The 17826-nt window shown below is 50.0% G+C and overlaps 1 protein-coding gene across 1 annotated transcript in view; it reads left to right on the top strand.

Annotated features, from left to right (window-relative positions):
• Positions 1–2198: 2198 nt before the first annotated feature.
• The window catches only part of C13H1orf94 (chromosome 13 C1orf94 homolog), a 36398-nt gene continuing 20770 nt past the window's right edge, over positions 2199–17826 (top strand). The window contains exon 1 of the mRNA XM_058552063.1: positions 2199–2527. Within this exon, the coding sequence (XP_058408046.1) occupies positions 2199–2527 (329 nt within the window). The remainder of the gene's footprint in view (positions 2528–17826) is intronic.

Genomic DNA, 17826 nt, shown 5'->3' on the forward strand with positions numbered 1-17826 from the left:
TTATTCAGTCTAAGTCCTCGGAATTTTCCCCAAAGGAACACATCTTCAATTTTATAATGAAAATCAAAGGGGAGTGAAGCTTGAATTTCAAAATTTAGAGTCAACATTTCCAGGAACTCCAGTCCTCTGTAAAGAGCAAGGTTGTGTATTGGGCACCTACTGTATGCCAGGCACTTGGCATACTGCATACCATTGATTCACCCAACACACATTTACTGAGTGCCTACTATGTGCCAGAAATTTTATCTTCATTATAATTTATTAGCACCATTTTACAGAAAAGGGTTCCTTCTCATCCTGTTTCATCTCCAATATTACTTCCCCAAAGAGGCCAGCCTGGAGGGCCATCTAAGGCTGCCACTGCTCCCTCCCCACCGCCTCACTTTGTTGGTTAGTTTCCATCAGAGCCCTTATTTCATCCGTAATTATTGCTATTTCCTTGCCTTGCTGGTTTGTGATCCATCTCCCTCCCTAGAATATGGGCTCCAGGAGAGCAGGGAGTTTTGTTCACCTTCCAGCGACTCACCTGGCACAGAGGATGGCTCCGTCAATACTTGGGGACCGGATGAACGCATGAGCATGAAGTTAAGACAGTTGTTAGGGTCACACAGCTCCGAAGTGGCAGTATCGGGTTCAACTCTTCATCTATGGACTGTCATATCGTCTATTCGCGGCCATTCTTCTTTCTTCTTTCCCGTCCTCTTGCTCTTCCTTTTCTGGGGAAACACCGGAGGAACAACCACTGACTCCTGTGGCCAGAGAGCCCCGGGCAGGCGGAGGGTCAGTTCCGAGATTAACGGAGCCTCTCCAGTGACGGGGGGAGCCCGCTGGGCAGCAAACCCTAAGTCAGCCCTTCTCTCTGCACCTCGGCCCTCGACCTCCCCTGCTACCGCGCCGCCCACCCCGGCACCCGCTGACCTCTGCGCAGGGGGGAACGGTCTATCTCAGCGGCTGAGAGCGGGATCAGGCCTGTGGGCCCGGGTTTGAATCCCAGCTCCCCACTTCCTTGTGGGCCGTGGAGACACCCCTTTAGGACTCTGAACTCGGTTTCCTCTAATGGACAACGACAATAAACAATGGTACTAACTTCATGAGCTCGTTAGGATTCAACATGACCACACAGGAAGCCCAGCACTTGGCACAGGGTAAGCGCCCAGTGAAATGGCAGTTGGGGTAAAAACAGGGGAGCCAGGGGCAGGGCCCCGCAGGGCTGAGGTTTGGGCGGAGTGGCGGCGGAGCGAGGCGGGGCGCGGCGCCCTCGGCTTCTAACAGGGGAAGGCGCTCTGGGGTCCTCCGGGCCCCCACCCCCACCCCGCCGGAGGGCATGGGGCACCGAACCCGCGGCGCCCCGCGCACCGAGCCGTTGCGGTTGAAACCCACAGAAGGAATTCCAGCGCTGGACGGGAAGGGTGTGGGAGCCACTGGCTCGCAAATCGATCCAAGCCGCCCGGCCCGGCCCGCCTCGCCGAGACGGCACCCTTTTAAGGCGTTGGGACCCTTCCCAGGCCAGTCCCAGGCCAGCGCGGGGGGCGCGGCAGGCGCCTGCTGGGGGCGCCGACCCCGGGGGCTGCGAGCGGCTGTGCGCTCGGCTCACTTCGTGCGGGGGCGGCCGAGCGGCGCTGGACAGGGGCCGGGAGGGGCAGCGGGGAGAGCCAGCCTGCCCGGCCGGCCGGGGCGGGGGCCGTTGGCCCTCGGAGCGCGCGGGCGTCCCTGGGAAGACCGAATGAGACTCTAATGAAGGGCTCCGGCCTGCACGGTGCCTAGCACAGCGCCAGGCGCTCACCCGGTCCTCCGCGAGGCTTAGCGGGCGAGAATGGGCTGAGCCCCAGGCGCCGCAAGGTGTCACGGGCCTGTCGCAACGGGGCAGTGCCAGGGACCGTGGGGAGAGCCCGCCCTCCCCCTCCAGCTGTTCCCAGATGTCATCCTGCCCTTCCAGGCTCCTGGTTCCTGAGCTCAGGGGGATTCCACGGTTACTAAGCTACTGGTTTTTGTTGACTTTTAAATATTTTCTTCTAAGGGAGAGGGGGAGGGGGGCAAAAGTCAGGAAAGAGCAAATAAAAGCAAATCGAAATAAGCTCCTCTCCCCAAAGGAAAGTTGTCCTCCATCCACCACTCACACACAAATCGAAGGCCTCTGAGCACACTCATCTTGCTGGAGCAACCTGCTTCTGCCCCATCCTCATTTCCCTTTTTGGTGAATGAGGGGTGGTGGTGGATGGTCCCCTTGTCTTCGAACCCTGGGTGGACAAAGGGGCTTCCGGAAAGAGAGGAGGAGGATGGCCAGTGGGAATGGGCTCCCTTCATCGTCGGCCCTGGTGGCCAAGCGCCCCTCTGCCCTGGGCCCATTCCCCAGATACATCTGGATCCACCAGGACACGCCCCAAGACAGCCTCGACAAGACTTGCCATGAAATCTGGAAGAGAGTCCAGGGCCTGCCCGAGGCCTTGCAGCCCAGGACCTCGAAGGAGCAGCTCTCTGCCCCCATGGCTGGGACTCCAGGAGACAACGTGCTCAGCTTCCAAGAAGAGTGAGTGTCCCCCAACATGGTGGGCATCAAAGGAGGAGGGAGGAGATGAGGTCTCACCTTCTGGGGGAATGTTCTGGCCCACTGTTTAGTCTGGTTCAACCCTAAAGGCTGTATACTTTTTCTCCACCCCCATGGTCCTTTGGCCAATTTTTATGGGAGAGTTAACTGGGGTCCTGAAGTTACTTGGGTGACAGGCCAGACTAGGGCTGAATTTTTGCTGCCTCTTCACCAGCCCACAAGGGGACATTTCTCATCCTTAAGTCATAGGCAACTCAGATGTAGACCTGAGAACCTTGAAAAACCACCTTAGTCAGGGCTGAGCATTAGATATCACAGTTTTCCCACAAGGCAACTAAAAGATCCTTCCCCCTCCTGCCTCCAAAGGCTAGGCATTGGCACAGATGAGTCTGGTGGTTTTAAACCACATCTGGAATTCCCTAATACAGGGAGCAGCTGTCCCATTCAGCATCCACAGAAGCTGCTGCAAGAGCACACATCAAAATATTTACTGGGAAGGCACTGACATATTCAGAGGACATAATAGAAAATTAACGTGCGGGAAGATGGCTGTAAATAGCCCATTTCCTAGTTGGGAAATCCTGTGTCTGGGAAACACAGAGCTAAGTGTTTCTCCGCCGGGGCAAAGTTGGACAGATATTGTTGGAGATGGATATTTACAAGGAGAGGAAGGAGGGACCTCGTTAGGAAAAGCAAGTGAATCCGCCATGGTTATTAATGTCACTGTTGAGCATTTGTTCAATGCTTTGCATCTTCAAAGAGGGCTGCCAGCATTAATTAATCCTCCTGAAGTCCTAGGAGGCAGGTATTAGTGTCCCCATTTTACAGATGGATTAAGTGTTAATAATTAAGTGGTAATTAAAGACTAAGTGATAATTAAGTGTTGCCTGTTCTAACACATGCTCCAGCTCAGTTCAGAGATGCTCTGGAGTAGGGGAACCATTCAGGCAATTATCAGCTGGTCTGGTTTCAGGGAATTCTATGCAAGAGCAAGAGGACAGGCAAAGGGTAACTGCCGCCCAGGTCTGCACGACCTGCCGTCCCTTTTCAGGCTCACATACTTGCTGCAGATGAAGGTGGAAGGCACCTTGGCTATTATTGCCTCCCCTGCCCTGTGCTCAGCAAGACATGGCTGGGATGGGAATGGCCTTTCTGCAGCCAAAATCCCACTGTCCGGCCCTCCAGTGGTATTGAGTCCCTCTCCCCTGCCCATTGCCATCTGCTCTGGGATGGGCCCTTGTCAGGGGGCCCGTGGGGCTGTGCTCAGCTCTCAATGGCCAAGGAGTTGATTGTCCACTTTGTGGAACAAGGGGCAGTGGCAATTTCCAGTAGATGGCACCATCTCTGCCAGGTCACACTGAGTTAATGGAGACAGCCTCTATTTCCAGTTCGCACTTGGCCGAAAAGCGACCTGGCGCACCTTTGGCCAGTTGCTTAACTCCATTTGGCCTTGATTTTTTCATCTGCAAATTGAGGATGATATGCCCTGCCTTGTCCACCTCAGAGCTGATAATGAGGATCAAATGTGATGAGAGACAGGAAATGGAGAGCTGCATTATACAAATGAGGCTGTCCCTAAGTGTAATTCTCAGGGTTCGGGGGTTTTTGTTGTTGTTGGCTTCAGTCTGGGGTTTTCACACTATGCTCATAGACCCTAGGGTGCTTCAGAGGCCACCCTAGAGTCAAGTGGCCTGATTGCTGGGCCCCATGCCCATTTCAGTCAGAGCTGTTTGGCTTTTATGGGTTTTACTTACTGGAGTTCTAAGTAAAGGCTGCGTTTGAAAAAAGAGTTTTGCTACTGAGAAAAGAGCTGGGAAACCACTGACTTAGATGAATAAACGATATCATAATCGTGTAGATATCAACCGAGTAGAACACAATGAGCTATTCTTGAAATAAAGGCAGCTGCGATGGTGCAGTCAGATAACTCTGGTTTCAGCTCGCATTTCAGCCCTGCGCCAGCTGCAGGATTTGTTTAATTTATGTGAGCTTTAGTTTCCTCATCTGCCAAATGGAGATGATTGCTAGGCATTTCACAGGGTTGTTGGGATGATTAAATGGGATATTTAAACATTCCCAGTAATAACTAGGATTTGTATAAATTCCTTGTAATAATGATGATGATGATTTCTTTAAGCCCTACAATTATTACATGAGGTAGGTACTATTTTAAACTGCCCCTCTTTCTACTTTTTATTATGCAAATTCAAATGCATAAACTAGAATAGTATAGTCAATGTCTATGTGTCCATCACTGAGTTTCATTAATTATCAAATTTGTGCCATTCTTGTTTCAATTCCTTCCTCCCCTGTTTTTAAATAAAATCCTTTTCACAGATGAGGTGATAGGATTGGAGGGGTTAATTTCTTTGCCTGAAATCCTACAATTAGGAAGTGGTAGAGTTTCAGAAAGCAAACCCAGGACCTTAGCCACTACGCGACAGCGTTGGCTATCTTCCCCTAGAAATTGAGCGTCTTTTTGGATGGTCAAAACATTTAGCAGTCCCACATTCTGAATGATTGCACATGGATAACAGATTTCAAATCCAGGGAGCTGTCCAGCATATTTCTAGGATGGCTTCAGACCCACAAGACACCTCTCAGCTAATTTTTCCACTGCCTAATTTGCAGACCTGGTTTTGATGATGTTTTCTGCTACCTGGGTGGTTAGATAAATAAGTTCTAGAACTCTTGTTAGCCAGAAATTTTTCTTGACTCTCTCCCTATATATCATGGAAACCCAGACATCTCAAGTTTGAAAGGGATCTTGGAGGCCATCTTCTGCTGCTTGAATCCCATCCTCAACGTTCTTGCCAAGTGGTTATCCACTTGCACACTTCCTTAGACAGGGAGCTCACCACTTCCTAAGGTAGCCCCCTCCCTTGCTATGGACCCTGAGCATCAAAAGACCATTTCCTTCCTGTACTGAAATCTGTCTCTATCAAACTAATACCCATTGATCTAGATTCTGCCCTTAGGGCTCCAAACCAAATCTATCCCCTTTTTCTCAATAGCCCTTTAGATATTAAAAGATGGCAACAATATTCTTCTTAGGACTTGTTGTTTATACAAGCTGAATACCTCTGGTTTTCTAAGTTTCCCCTCACATGCACACTGCTGGGCCCTGTGGCAGTGCAGCAAGCAGAACCGAGTACAGAGAGCAGATCGGGTCCTCTCTGTTTATATTCTGTATTCGTGGTAATGGCAATTAACACCACATTCACTTTTCTCCCCAAGCCAGCCTCACTCTCTGGACACGTTTTGAGTTCATTCATTCATTCATTCAATTAAGCAATCAACAAGTATCTATTAAGCATCTACTATGTGCCTGGTACTATGCTAAGAGCTAGTGGGATAGAGCTGTGAACCAGATAAGGCCTCGCCTCCCTAGAGTTTCTATTCAAGTAGGGGAGAGAAACAGAAATCAAGTAACTAAAAGACTATGAAAGCTTCAGAATGTGAAAAGAACTGGTATTCTAGTTGGAGGAAACCAGTAATAAACACACGAAAATAAACCAGATAATTTCAGGTAGCAATGAGTGCTCCAGTGGAAGTAAAACTGGGTAAAGTCCTAGGGAGAGCATGTTTAGATAGGGCGGTCAGGGAAGGACTCTCTGAGGACAGGAGTCATTTGAGCTGAGACCTGGGTACCAAGAAGGAGCCAGTCAGGTGATGATCCAGAGGAAGGAAGTCCAGGCAGAGGGAGAGCAACTGCCAAGACGCTGAGGTGGGAGCAAGCTTGGAGAGGAACAGTGTGGCTGGGGTGCAATGAGTGATGGGACTTGGGACAAGGTGATATCAGAGGCTGGAAGGCCTAGGGGATCACTGTAGGGAGTTCAGATTTGATTCTCTGTGGAATGGGACACCTGTGGAGTTTTTAGGAAGGAGTGTAATGCGATCACATTCACTAGTCTTTAAGGATCTCTCCAGTTGCTGTGGGTTTGTAGGCAGGTGAGAGAGGAAGTTGGGAGCCTCTGGGAAGGTGCTACATCCAGGTGAGGCACGATGGTGATGGTGGCTGGCTCAGAGAGATTGCAGTGGAGATGGAAAAAGTGCGGCATTCGGTGTATATTTTAAGAGGAGCCAAGAGACCTCGGATGACGTGGAGCACTCAGACAGAGACATCGAGGCTGAATCCAGGATTTTGACTTGAGCCACTGGTGGGACAGTGGTACCATTTGCCAAGGTGGGGAAGAAATGGGGAAAAATGGGCTTTTAGGGAGAAATCAATAGTTTTGTCTAGTGTCAATTAAACTCCAGGATCTTGTTCAGTTATCTTTTAATTAGTCTTAAATTTGGGATTAGAGAATTGTGGCAAGCCACTTACTCACTCATATTCTAGGACTAATTATTCATTCTTTCCCCTCGTAGCTAACACTTCACAGCCTCAGAATGGGGACTTTGGATTTGCTATTGACTCCACTGCCCTGACTGTGAAGTGGCCTTTGTTCAGTCCTTCATTTATGGATTCACTCAACAAACACGCACAGTTGCCTTCTCAATGCCAGGCCCTGTGCTAGGTCCCAGGGATACAGAGATAAGTAGAACAGAAGCCCTTCCCTCAAAGAGCTCCCAGTCTAGTGGGTGAGATGGACACAGATACATCGGACAGCAATGGCATTCAACAAATACTTGTTGTGCACCTATTGCATGCCAGACAAAGTATGAAAATGATACAATGGTGGAAAAGATGGGGACAGTCTCTGACCTCCTTCATGGACCTTCAGTGTCTTGAGCAAGGCAGATCACAACATATTATAATAAATGTTCCGATGAAGAAGTAGTAGTGCTGTGGGAGCACACTGAGGGGGACACATGACTTGGGCTTGGGGCTCAGGGAAGGCTTCCTGGAGAAGTCTAGGGGAGGCAAGCTGGAAGGTCAAGAGATGAGACCCTTGCACTATGAGTGTTATGAAAGAGGGGCATATAGCTCCCTAGGAGCAGAGGATGGAAGGATTGATTATCCTTGCAAGAGTCTCTATGATGGTGTCTCCTGAGCTGGGTCTTGAGAAGAGAGAAAGAACAGCCTACAGAAAGAGTCCTGCAGGTGCGAGAGAGGGTGAGAACTTCACTGGGGATGGCATGTAGCTCATGGGGGTGGATGAGAGTGGAAAGGTGGCCTGGAGCTTGCTGAGTGTGGTCAGCTTCTCTGGCTGCTTCCAGGCCCTCGGGCAGCACCCAAGAACCTTCCCACCTTCCCACCTCCCCAAGTCAGACAGAACTTGGTCTGCAGAGATGAAAGTCTTTGGTGGGCATCATCCCAAGCCAGACCCAAGCAGAAAGATAAATCTACAGAAAGAAAGGAAATCCTTTTAAGCATTTAAAAAACAAAAGCGATTTCCTGATTGGCAGTCTTCTGGGGTACCTGTCTTGAGAAGGAAGAGGGCTGTTTTGCACTCGCATTAGTAAATCTCCACTGTTTGTACCCACCGGCCAGTCCTCCAGGCTGGTGGAGCCACTGAGACTGGGAACCCAAGGCAGTGCCTTGTTTGAACTGCTCTCCCAACAAACCAATCCCTTGTGCTACTATTACTTAAACAATTGGATGAATCCTACTTTTCTGGAAAAGTTGCTTGGACTATATCTCCACTTTTATTATATTTTTAAAAAAGCTTGAAAACTGGTGATGGGAGTGGTAAGGACAAGACTTATAGGTGGACGTCCAGACTGATGTCCTAGAGCAGAAGCCGTCTCTGAACACCTTTAGAATCCAGTGCTCTAGGCTAGCGTTTTCTCCCCCTTTGAGGGGTCAAACTCCTCTTCGAGAATCCAAGGAAAGCTGCCAGGCACCCTTTTGCCTGAAACACATCCTCTCATCCCTCGACATTTTGTGAATGCCAGAGACCCCATGGGCCCCAGGTTGGAATCCTTTTCTCCTGGACACTAAAGTGTCTCCCTCCCTTAGGCTTCCCAGAGCTGGGTCTCAGCTGCTGCTATGATCCCAAGCACATTGACATCAGTACCTCCCACATCCTGGTTGTCAAGTGAATTCATGCACACAATGGTGCTGGCAGACAGAAGATCAAGGCCCCTCAACCCTTCCATCTTCTAGTCTCCTCATCCATCCTGCCAATCACCTTCATGATGGTCTTTGACTCCTTGCCTCCCTGCTGGTCTCTCTTCTGCTGTTTTCAGAACGTCTCACCTTGCTGCATCTGGTTCCTTTCCCTCCTGGGTGTCCTTCACCCTCCACCAGCTTCATCTTTCTGGAGCACATCAACAGCACTACTTAGGCATCTTCCATGGCTCCCCCACTGTCTTCTGAATCCCTTGACCTGGTCTTCCAGGGGCTCTGTAGTCGGCCCTGCCTACATCTCTAGATGTGCATTTGCCGCCCTTCTCCATACTCTCTATAAACCAAGATGGGCCACCAGCAGGTGTACATCTCCTCGCTTTTGCTCAAGTTATTTCACTGTCAAGAATGCCTTTCTTCCATATCTTTGTCTATTGAAATCCCATCCGTAAAGACTCAGAATAAGTGTGTCATCCCCTGAATTTTTCACTGCTCACCCCATTCAACATTTTTTCTTCCTCCTTCTTCCATGTTCTTCTTTTTAATTTAATGAACAATTATATCACCTCTCTTTCCTAAGAGTTTAAAGGTAGCTCAGATAACAATAAAACAGGTGGATTAGAATCCCAACACACTTCCCAGCTATAACCACTTTCTGTGCCCCATTTTCCTCTTCTGAAAAATGGAAAAAGTCATAGTGACCACCTTAAAGGATTATTGTGGAGGTCAATGAAAGAATGTATGCAAAGCTCACACAGTACCTGGCGTAAGATAAGGACTCCAGGTTCATCATCATCACCATCGTCATTGTTATTATCAAGGATAAAATGACAGGGGTGAATTAATCAAGAATGGTTAGGGAAGACAAGAATGGTTATGGGAAGACTTATATACCAGAAAACCTAAGCTAGGGGGAACTACTCAACTGAGGCCAGCATTTTGCTTCGAAATTCTTGGCAGCTTAGGGCAAAAAGTGGGGACATAACAGTTGGTTTCTATAACTCATATTATCTAAAAAGAGAAAGCAGGACAGATCATCGGGAGAGACATCAGGAGCTCTGAGGACCAGTGGTAGGGGTCTTTCCATGAAGATGATGGAATGGAAGAGTCACTTTAGAACCAGCTCTCGTGTCGACTGTTGGCCAGATGGAGGACACAACGCCCCAGTCGGATCCGTTCTGGCATGGGATTTCTGATGAGGCAGTCATCTGGCACATATTGTGTGCTGCTTTGTGGCAACAATCCCTCCTCCCCCACTTGACCATGGCTCCTTAAGGGCAAGGGCTGTGTCTTACTCATCTCTGTCTCCCCAGTGCCCAGCGGAGTTCCTGGCACCCCGTGGCTCTGCATTGTGTATGAATGAATGAGGAAGTGAATGACGGATGAACCATAAAAATGTCACTGCAAGGAGGGCGAGGCCAGAGGTGGCCAGGATCCAAGCAATGGGTCACAATCATCAGAGGAAGCATTGAGTGACATAGGGACAGACTATCTATAAGACAAGACATTGCAGGGTTTTTTTCCTCCTTCTGCCTTAAGCTGCAGAGAAGGGAACTAACATTTTCTTGAGCACCTAATATATGCCAGGCTCTATATTTTAATTTTCTGTTTATCTCATTGTCTTAGCAACCCTTCCCAGTAGATGGTCAATATTACTCCCATTTTACAGATGGGGAAGCCGAGGCTCAGAGAAGTTAGGCAACTTGCTCAGTTAGGCACCCAGCTCGGAGGCGGCAGAGCAGGGATAGGAACCCGGTGGGGCTTCAAGTTCGGAGCACTTTCCCAGACACCAGGAGCCCTTCCTGCTTAGCACCTGCTTAGTACCAGGAGCCATGAGAGGTGAAGGGAAGATGAATCATGATTAACGGCCCACGTCCCGTGTCCCCCTTTTTAATTTAATTTTATAGTTTTGGGAGCCGTGTCGCACGTAGGTTGTGGGAGCCTGCAGAGATGGGCCACCGGTGGTTTGGTTTAATCCTCTTTTTAATATCTTTGTTGCAACGTTCTTTCCAATTCAGCTCCCAAGTCACATTAAAAAAATACCTCTTCCTTAGGGTAAGCCTTCTCTTATTAAACAGATTCAAATGAAAAGTTTTAAAGATAATTTGAACAATAAGAATCACTCTAGCTCCCAGCCGAATCTCCTTTATTGCTGTATTTATTCCCCAGTATTTCCTGTCTCATTCCCCAGCTCATTGAATCCCTCATTCCCCCGACCCTTCCCAACTCATGTCTGCTTCCTGTTTTCCCGGATTCCCCTTTCCCCTCCAGGTAGACGGAGGGGCAGGGAGGGCAGGGGTGGCAGGTGCCTCACCTCTATGTGCCCAGCTGCCTTCTAAGGCTGTCCCACCTGCCCTGAGGGACAGGCAGGGAGGAGCTGGAAAGCATCTGGAGGGGAATTCTCACAAGGCTGGGGGTCTCCAAGTGCATCTCTTGCATCAAAACCATGGGAGTGAGGCAGAGGGTGGATGAGGGCTACCTGCTCAGAATGCAGATACCTGCGCCCCATTCTGGACCAACTGAATTACCATTGCCCCATGAGTGCCCAGGAATCTACATTTGAAACCAGCCCCAAAGGTGACTTCTGCGCATATGTATGGAAAGTTCCCTGATACTTTGGAGGTCAAAGATGATGGAACCTCAGGCTTAAAAGGGACACAGCTTTGAGAAGAAGGTGTTTCAAAGAAAAGCATGGAAGGAAGGAGACTGACCTGTGTTGAGTTCTAGGTGTACGAGAGGGACATCGTAGAAAAGGGACTCTACCCCATGTAAAGGCCTTTGCTGAGGAAGGAGACGAACACGAAGTCCAGACGTGGCATTCGGGAACCTGAGGGATTTCACAGTGTTATCTCCTTTGCTGCCGCTGGTGTCACCATCCATGGTGCAGATGACGAGATGGAGATTTCCCCAACTTCCCGCCGCAGGCAGCCAGGCCGCATGCTGTGAAGGGTCAGCGGGGCTCCAAGCCCCGCGGCTCTGCCTGCCAGCACCACGCGGCCTCTCAGTCAGAGCTGCTAACATTTGCATAGCGCCCGTTACAGTTTACCAAGGGCTTTCACGTCCATCATCTCACTTAATCCTCACCCAGCCTGGAGAGTGGAGGAGGGGCAGGGCGGGGAGGCTGGGCTTTCTTGAAGGCCCTCTGCCCACCCCCTGCCCTCCCCCCACCCAGAGAGGTCGCAGCAGACAGAGCTCAGTGGGTTTCCAGGTACCTTTGGGACACAGGGGCCCAGGCCCTGGGATAGCAACTGAATCTGCAGCTTCTCTCAACTGCCCCTCCACCCCCAGAATGAAAAAAGTCAGCCCAGGCCCCTCAGTTTGTGAGGGAGGTGGAATCCACCCTCTTTCCTCGTTCCTTTACTTTCTGCTGGTTTTCCACCAGGCTTTGGTGCTGTGTGTGCACATGTGTATGTGTGTGCATGGGTGTGGGCGTGTGTGCATGTCTGTGGTGTATGTGTGTGCATGGATGCGGTGTGTATGTGTGTATGTACATGGTTGTAGCGTGGTTGTATGCCTGGATGTGTGTGTGCGTGTGTGTGGGTGTAGCATGTGTGTGTGTGTGTGTGTGTGTGTGTGTGTGTGTGGCTGTGGTGTGTGTATGGGGAGGGGGACCCAGGGCAGTTCAGTGAATCCTGAATCTGGAGGAGAATGAAGATGGAGGTAGACACGAGGTAGCTTTGACAGAGGTGTCTGTGTCCCTTCCCTCCACATTAGGCAGTGGCCGTCTGGGTGCTGCGACATACGCACCAGGGGAATAGAAGATGGATCCCTGCTCCCCATGCAGACAGGAAGACCCAGAAATGTCCATCAGCCTCGATCAAGTGAGGGTGGATGCCCATTGGGGAATGGTGCCCGCTGGGACCCCAGATCCCCTGCCTCCCCGATGAAGCCCTCTCCCTGTCTGGGCCTTTTGGTGCCTCCTCCCCACACCACAGCCACAGCTCCTGCAAGTCCCTGAGTCGTACACCCGCCTGCCCACCAAGTTCTGCCTTTTGCTGCCTTGTCCTCCAGGTTCCTGGCTGGCCCCCTGGCCTCTGGCCCTCCTACAACTAAGACTCAGAGAAGGGAAGGGAATTGCAGAAGGTCACCGTGTCAGAAGGGACAGACCTGGGGTTTGCACGCAAGTCTCCAGAACTGGGGTTTGCACGCAAGTCTCCTGACTGCACGGCCCCTGCTCCTTCTCCCACTTGTACCGTTTGGGGAAGCGCAAGGCAGTGGCTGAGAGTAGAACCTTGGAGCCACGTGGACTTGGGATCCAGTCCTGCCCCAACTTTTACTCTCTTGGGGGAACTTGAATTCTTCTTTCAAACTTCCCAAGTCTCAGTTTCCTCTTTCTAAGTTGGCCATGAAGATGTTACCTATCCCCCATGGCTGTTGTGGGGACAAGCATCAAGTATAACACCTGGGACCTCGTAGACATGGCATAGGTCCTGGCTCAGGCCTCAGTCCCCTCCTGTCCCTCCTCTAGACTACTCCCTGTGAGAAATCCCTCTCATCTGTGGGACCAGAGCCTCACACCTCCCTGCTGAAATCTCTCCAATGGCTTCCCCGGGCCTTTAGAATAAAATCCCTCAGCATCACTCCAAGACCTGGCAGGTTCTGACTCCAGCGTTTATCTCTAACCTCACCTCGTGTGATCCCCCATGAATGAGCCCTGCTCTCTTGAGCTCAGTCCCACCAATGCACCAAGCTCTTTCCCACCTCGTGACCTTTGCACATGCCTTTCCTCTGTGTCTGGAAAGCTCTTCCTTGCATTCTTTACCAGGCTAAATGCTTATTATCCTTTAGGCCCCGCTTAAATGACACTTTCTCAGAGAAGCCTTTCTCGCTCTCCTAAGATAGGGATATGACCCACTCTTATTCTCACACACAGCTTTTCACTTCAGTGTGAAGAGCAGTATAGCCTAGTGGTTAAGAGAGCAGCATCTGAGCAAGGTTGCCTCAGTTCACCCACTCTGTCCCTCCTTAATTCTGTGATCTTGGGAAAATTACCTAACTTCTCTGTCCCTTGGCTTCTTCATTTTTAAAACTAGGATAATTGTATCTTTCTGCGTCAGTTAGCTTTTGATATATAACAAACCACCCCAAAGCTTAGTGCCTCAAAACAGCAACTATTTACTTAGCTCTCATTTCTGTAGTTTGGCGATCTGGGCTGGGTTCAGCTGGTTGGCTTTTCTGGTAGGGGCTGGGCTGGACTGAACATGGTTCCTGCTCCCCCACTCACCGATAGGCAGCTGGGTCTGGCTGGCTGTGGGCTGAGGACCTTGGGATGTCCCCCCTGGATGTGTCGTCCACCAGCAGGCTCTCCTGGGCTCATTCACGTGGAGGTTGCTGAGTCTCAAGGGAAACAAGAGGCTCAGCACTAATGCCCGAGGACTTTCCAGGTCTCTACTTATTACTGAATCCGGATGAGCAGGAACTGACAAAGGGCCATTGTTGTAATCAGTCTTCTACACCATCCCACCGGGGCTGTTGTAAGGATTAAAATGAGAGTTTTGCATGGAAAGTGCTTAAGGCAGTACCTGGCTGGTAAATTAGCATAATGCTCCATAAATGCTCATCCTTTTTCCTACTTGCTGAACTAGGACCTGAGGCTTCAACATATCAGGCAGCTTGCTTAGGGTCTGGCCTCCATTAAGTGGTGAGGATTTGAATCCAGTTTCTGCTTCCCTCTAGGGACTTTGCTCTTTGGTACAGTGCTCTTCTGCTGCATCCACACAGGCGTGTTTAGAAGTCCATCTCACCCACGGTCCAGAGATCAGACAGTGGATGGACCGCCATCCAGGCCCAGGTCTGTGCAGAGCCTGGAGCCCTTGATCACTCTTCAATCAGCCACGTTGCCTGGGCGCCGGGCCCAGGTACCATGTTTGTCGTTGATCTGAAATGCCATAGTGGGAAGAAAATATTTGTTTTGGTGTCCTCTTCCAGCACTAACAATTTTCTGCTTGCATTTTTCTGTTGTTTGGCTCAGATGAATAGCAGTTTTCATCTTTGCTGCGTGTTATCCTGTACACAGAACTGCTGTCGGGGAGCTCACAGCATGCTTGCTTAGTCATTATTCTGGGAAGGGGTGCCAACCAGTCAATAGCCTTTATTTTTATCCAGTTCTGTACATCGCAAATGCAGAAATAATGCACAGTGCCGGGTACAGGCCCACCATCAGACATCTATCATTTCTGGAGGTGGGCAAAGCAGAGGTGGGGGCAGCAACCAGATCCAGGCAGCAATTCTGACTTGCTTCCTTTGTCTGCGCCCAGGAGCTGGGTTAACCTTCCTGAATGATTCACTGTGATAAGAGTCTGTGGCAGATTCTATGGTTTTTACCAACTCAAAGGAGAAAGCAAATAGCACGGGAGAGGTGCCAGCGTCGGCAAAACTTCTTGGGAAGAGAGAAAAAAAGATAGATTCCAGAAAATGCAGGCAAGCAGGCTTGACGTTGAACCCAGCAAAGTTGTGGGGAGAATGAAGAACCTTTCTGTGAGCCCCAAGGTGGTTGCTAAGAGTCAGGCGGGTTCTGCGCGGGGTCTGCCAGGCGACCGCCTTGCAGAGGTTGGGAGTTCTTAGGACCAGGCCGAGCATCTGATCAGCTCACAGGGATGTCAGGTCGGAGGTGGGACAGGAGGTGGGATGCTGGAAAATGGAATCAAAGCCAGACAGGTTGTAACCAGTACAAGGAGTTGAGCAATCTTTGGCAACAGAGCTCTTGAATTCAAGAGCTCCAAGAAATGCACAATGGTAAAGACAAGTTCATGAGCTGGTTCATTCATTTATTCAACAAATACTTACTGAGCTGGAGTTGTATGCCAAGCACTGCTCTGGGCCCTGAAGCCTCTGCTGTGAACAAGATACAGCCTCTGCCCTCACGGAGGATACGTTGTTGTGGGGAGTAAAGACATAAAGAGATGCTATATGATGGTGTAAGCACTAGGAAGAAAATGAACAGATTGATGGAGCAAAGAGTGCGTAGTAAGGGCCAGTGGAAGAGGGACACCTAAAAAATGGGCAAGAAAGGCAACTTTGCAAGTATGAAAGATGATCTGAGGCCTGAGTGATGAGAAGGATCCGGTCAAGTGTTGATCTAGCCTTCCATAGGAAATGCAAAGGCCCTAGGGCTGCAACGAACTTGACTTGTTAAGGAATATTTATAAGGCCAGAGTGGCTGGAAGAGAGGGAGTCAAGGCAGCAGGGGGCCACGGGGCCACTTCCTGTGGTGCCCTGGGGTCAGAAAGGAATTTGGATTTTATCCTGTGTGTAATGAGAATCCACATGAGGGTTTAAGCCGGGGGATGGTTTGATCTGAGCTCTGAGAATGTCCTCCCTCTGCAGGCATGCAGTTTTCTAGAACAAATAACAAAAGAATCTTATTTTCTTGGAGTGGAGGGGGCAGGTAGGGAGACCCTCGATCAGGGACTTGTAACTGTGCTGCGTCTTGAGTGCTCGAGGTGTTTGATAAAGGCCGCCTTGGAGAAGTGGAGATGGGACGATAGTGACTAGATTGCTTTATTCCCCCAAAGTGTTGATCCAGGATTACTGTCACGCTAGGCGGAGGGTCTCTGACAGTGTCCCCAAGGCTCAGCTCTGGACTCTCAAGTTTAACATTTCTATCCATAAATTGGCGGGAGACCCAGAAGACATACTCATCAGACATGCTGCTGACATGGAGCTGTCAGGGACAGCTAATGCCATGGACGACAGGCTCAGGATCCATTGCAATGATCCTCCACAGGTTGGAGTAATGGGATGAGCCCAGCCACATCCCTGATTGCATTCCGATTGGGGAGCAAAGCCCAGCCACGAAGCAGGGAGACCAGGAAGACCTCACTGGGTAACTCTCCCTGGAAAGGAAGTGGGGGAGTGGGGGGTTGTAGTGAAGGCAGTCAGACCCATCCGCATCCCCACAGCAGCCTCTACACTTTCTTGGTGACAAGTTCCTTAGCCTCTTTCTGGCTCACTTTTCCCATCTGTAAAGTGGGAACGATACTGTCTATTGCCCAGGAGTGTGGAGAGGATTAAATACGAGTGTATACGTGGATGCCTGGCTTCCTGACTGGCCTGTAGTGGATTCATGGCAGATAGGAGGAAATAGGAGTTTGTAGAGGCTGTCCCAGGGAAGCCCGTGTGCTCTGGGGAAGACTTTCAGGGGCACATGGAGGACCCACAGCTAGAGTGGGCCCTTCTGGGAATGCCAGCTTCCTAAGAGGCCCATTGACCCCTGCGATGTGTCCAGAGGAGAGTGACCGGGGAGTATGAACAGAGGTTCCTACTCGGCTCCTACCAGGTCCTCTCCGCCAGCCTGGCTTCTGGGTGGGGGAGGGGTGGGAGCATCCTCTCTGATGCTGAGAACGGACCCCCTATAGGGTGTTTTTTTGATACAAAAAACCCCGGGGCCCTGTGGGTCTTTTAGAAGCTGCTTTGACTTCTCCTTGGAGCTGGTACTTCGAAGGATTCAGTGGTGAGATTTCTGTGTGTGCGTGTATTGTGTGATACTTTTATTAAAAAAAAAAAAAACAGAAACTGAACACAAAAGTAGAGTGAATAGCGTGTGATGCACTCCTGTACCATCACCCAGCCTTTAGCAATGATCAATATATTACCCCCCCTACTTTTCCCTCCCGCTGCTGGATTAAATTTAAAGCAACTCCCAGACATAATGTTGTTTGTAAATACTTTAATATGTATCTCTAAGAGAGAAGGGCTCTTTTTTTGTTATGTGTAGCCGCAACACCATCATCATAATTTTTAATAATTAACATAATTGTAGTAAGTCTTTCTAATTCAGAAAATCTATTGGTATATAGCTTACATTGTGAGTTTTTTTGGGAGAGGGAGAGGCAAAAACTGGTCCTTCAAATGTCTGGTTTCTGTGACTCGAGACTCACCTGTTCCCTTTGAGGATGATGATGAAGAGGAAGAAGGAGGATCTAAAACTTGGGATGGTGGATTGGCAACCTCTTTATTCTGATTGTTCCCAGGGACACCTCGGTGACAGTGGGCCCTATTTATAGACTAAGTGTAGACACAAGAAGAAAGTAAGGAAGGGAACAGGAGAGAGGGCACGGCAGAGAGAGAGAAGAGAGAGAAAGGTGGGAAGAGGAAAGCCAGAGTAGAAGCTGGCCTTGCCTCATATGCAGGCTTGCGGCCCCCTGGGAGCCTCGGGGCCAGCGCACTCACACTGGAGTTAACGCACAGCCAGCACGTGCTGAGTGCTTCCTGTGTGCAGGTATAGTGCTGAGCTCACACGTGGCTCACCTCGGCAAGTTCTCACACC

This window comes from Diceros bicornis, chromosome 13 (genome assembly GCF_020826845.1).
Source record: "Diceros bicornis minor isolate mBicDic1 chromosome 13, mDicBic1.mat.cur, whole genome shotgun sequence".
Taxonomy (NCBI): Eukaryota; Metazoa; Chordata; class Mammalia; order Perissodactyla; family Rhinocerotidae; genus Diceros; species Diceros bicornis.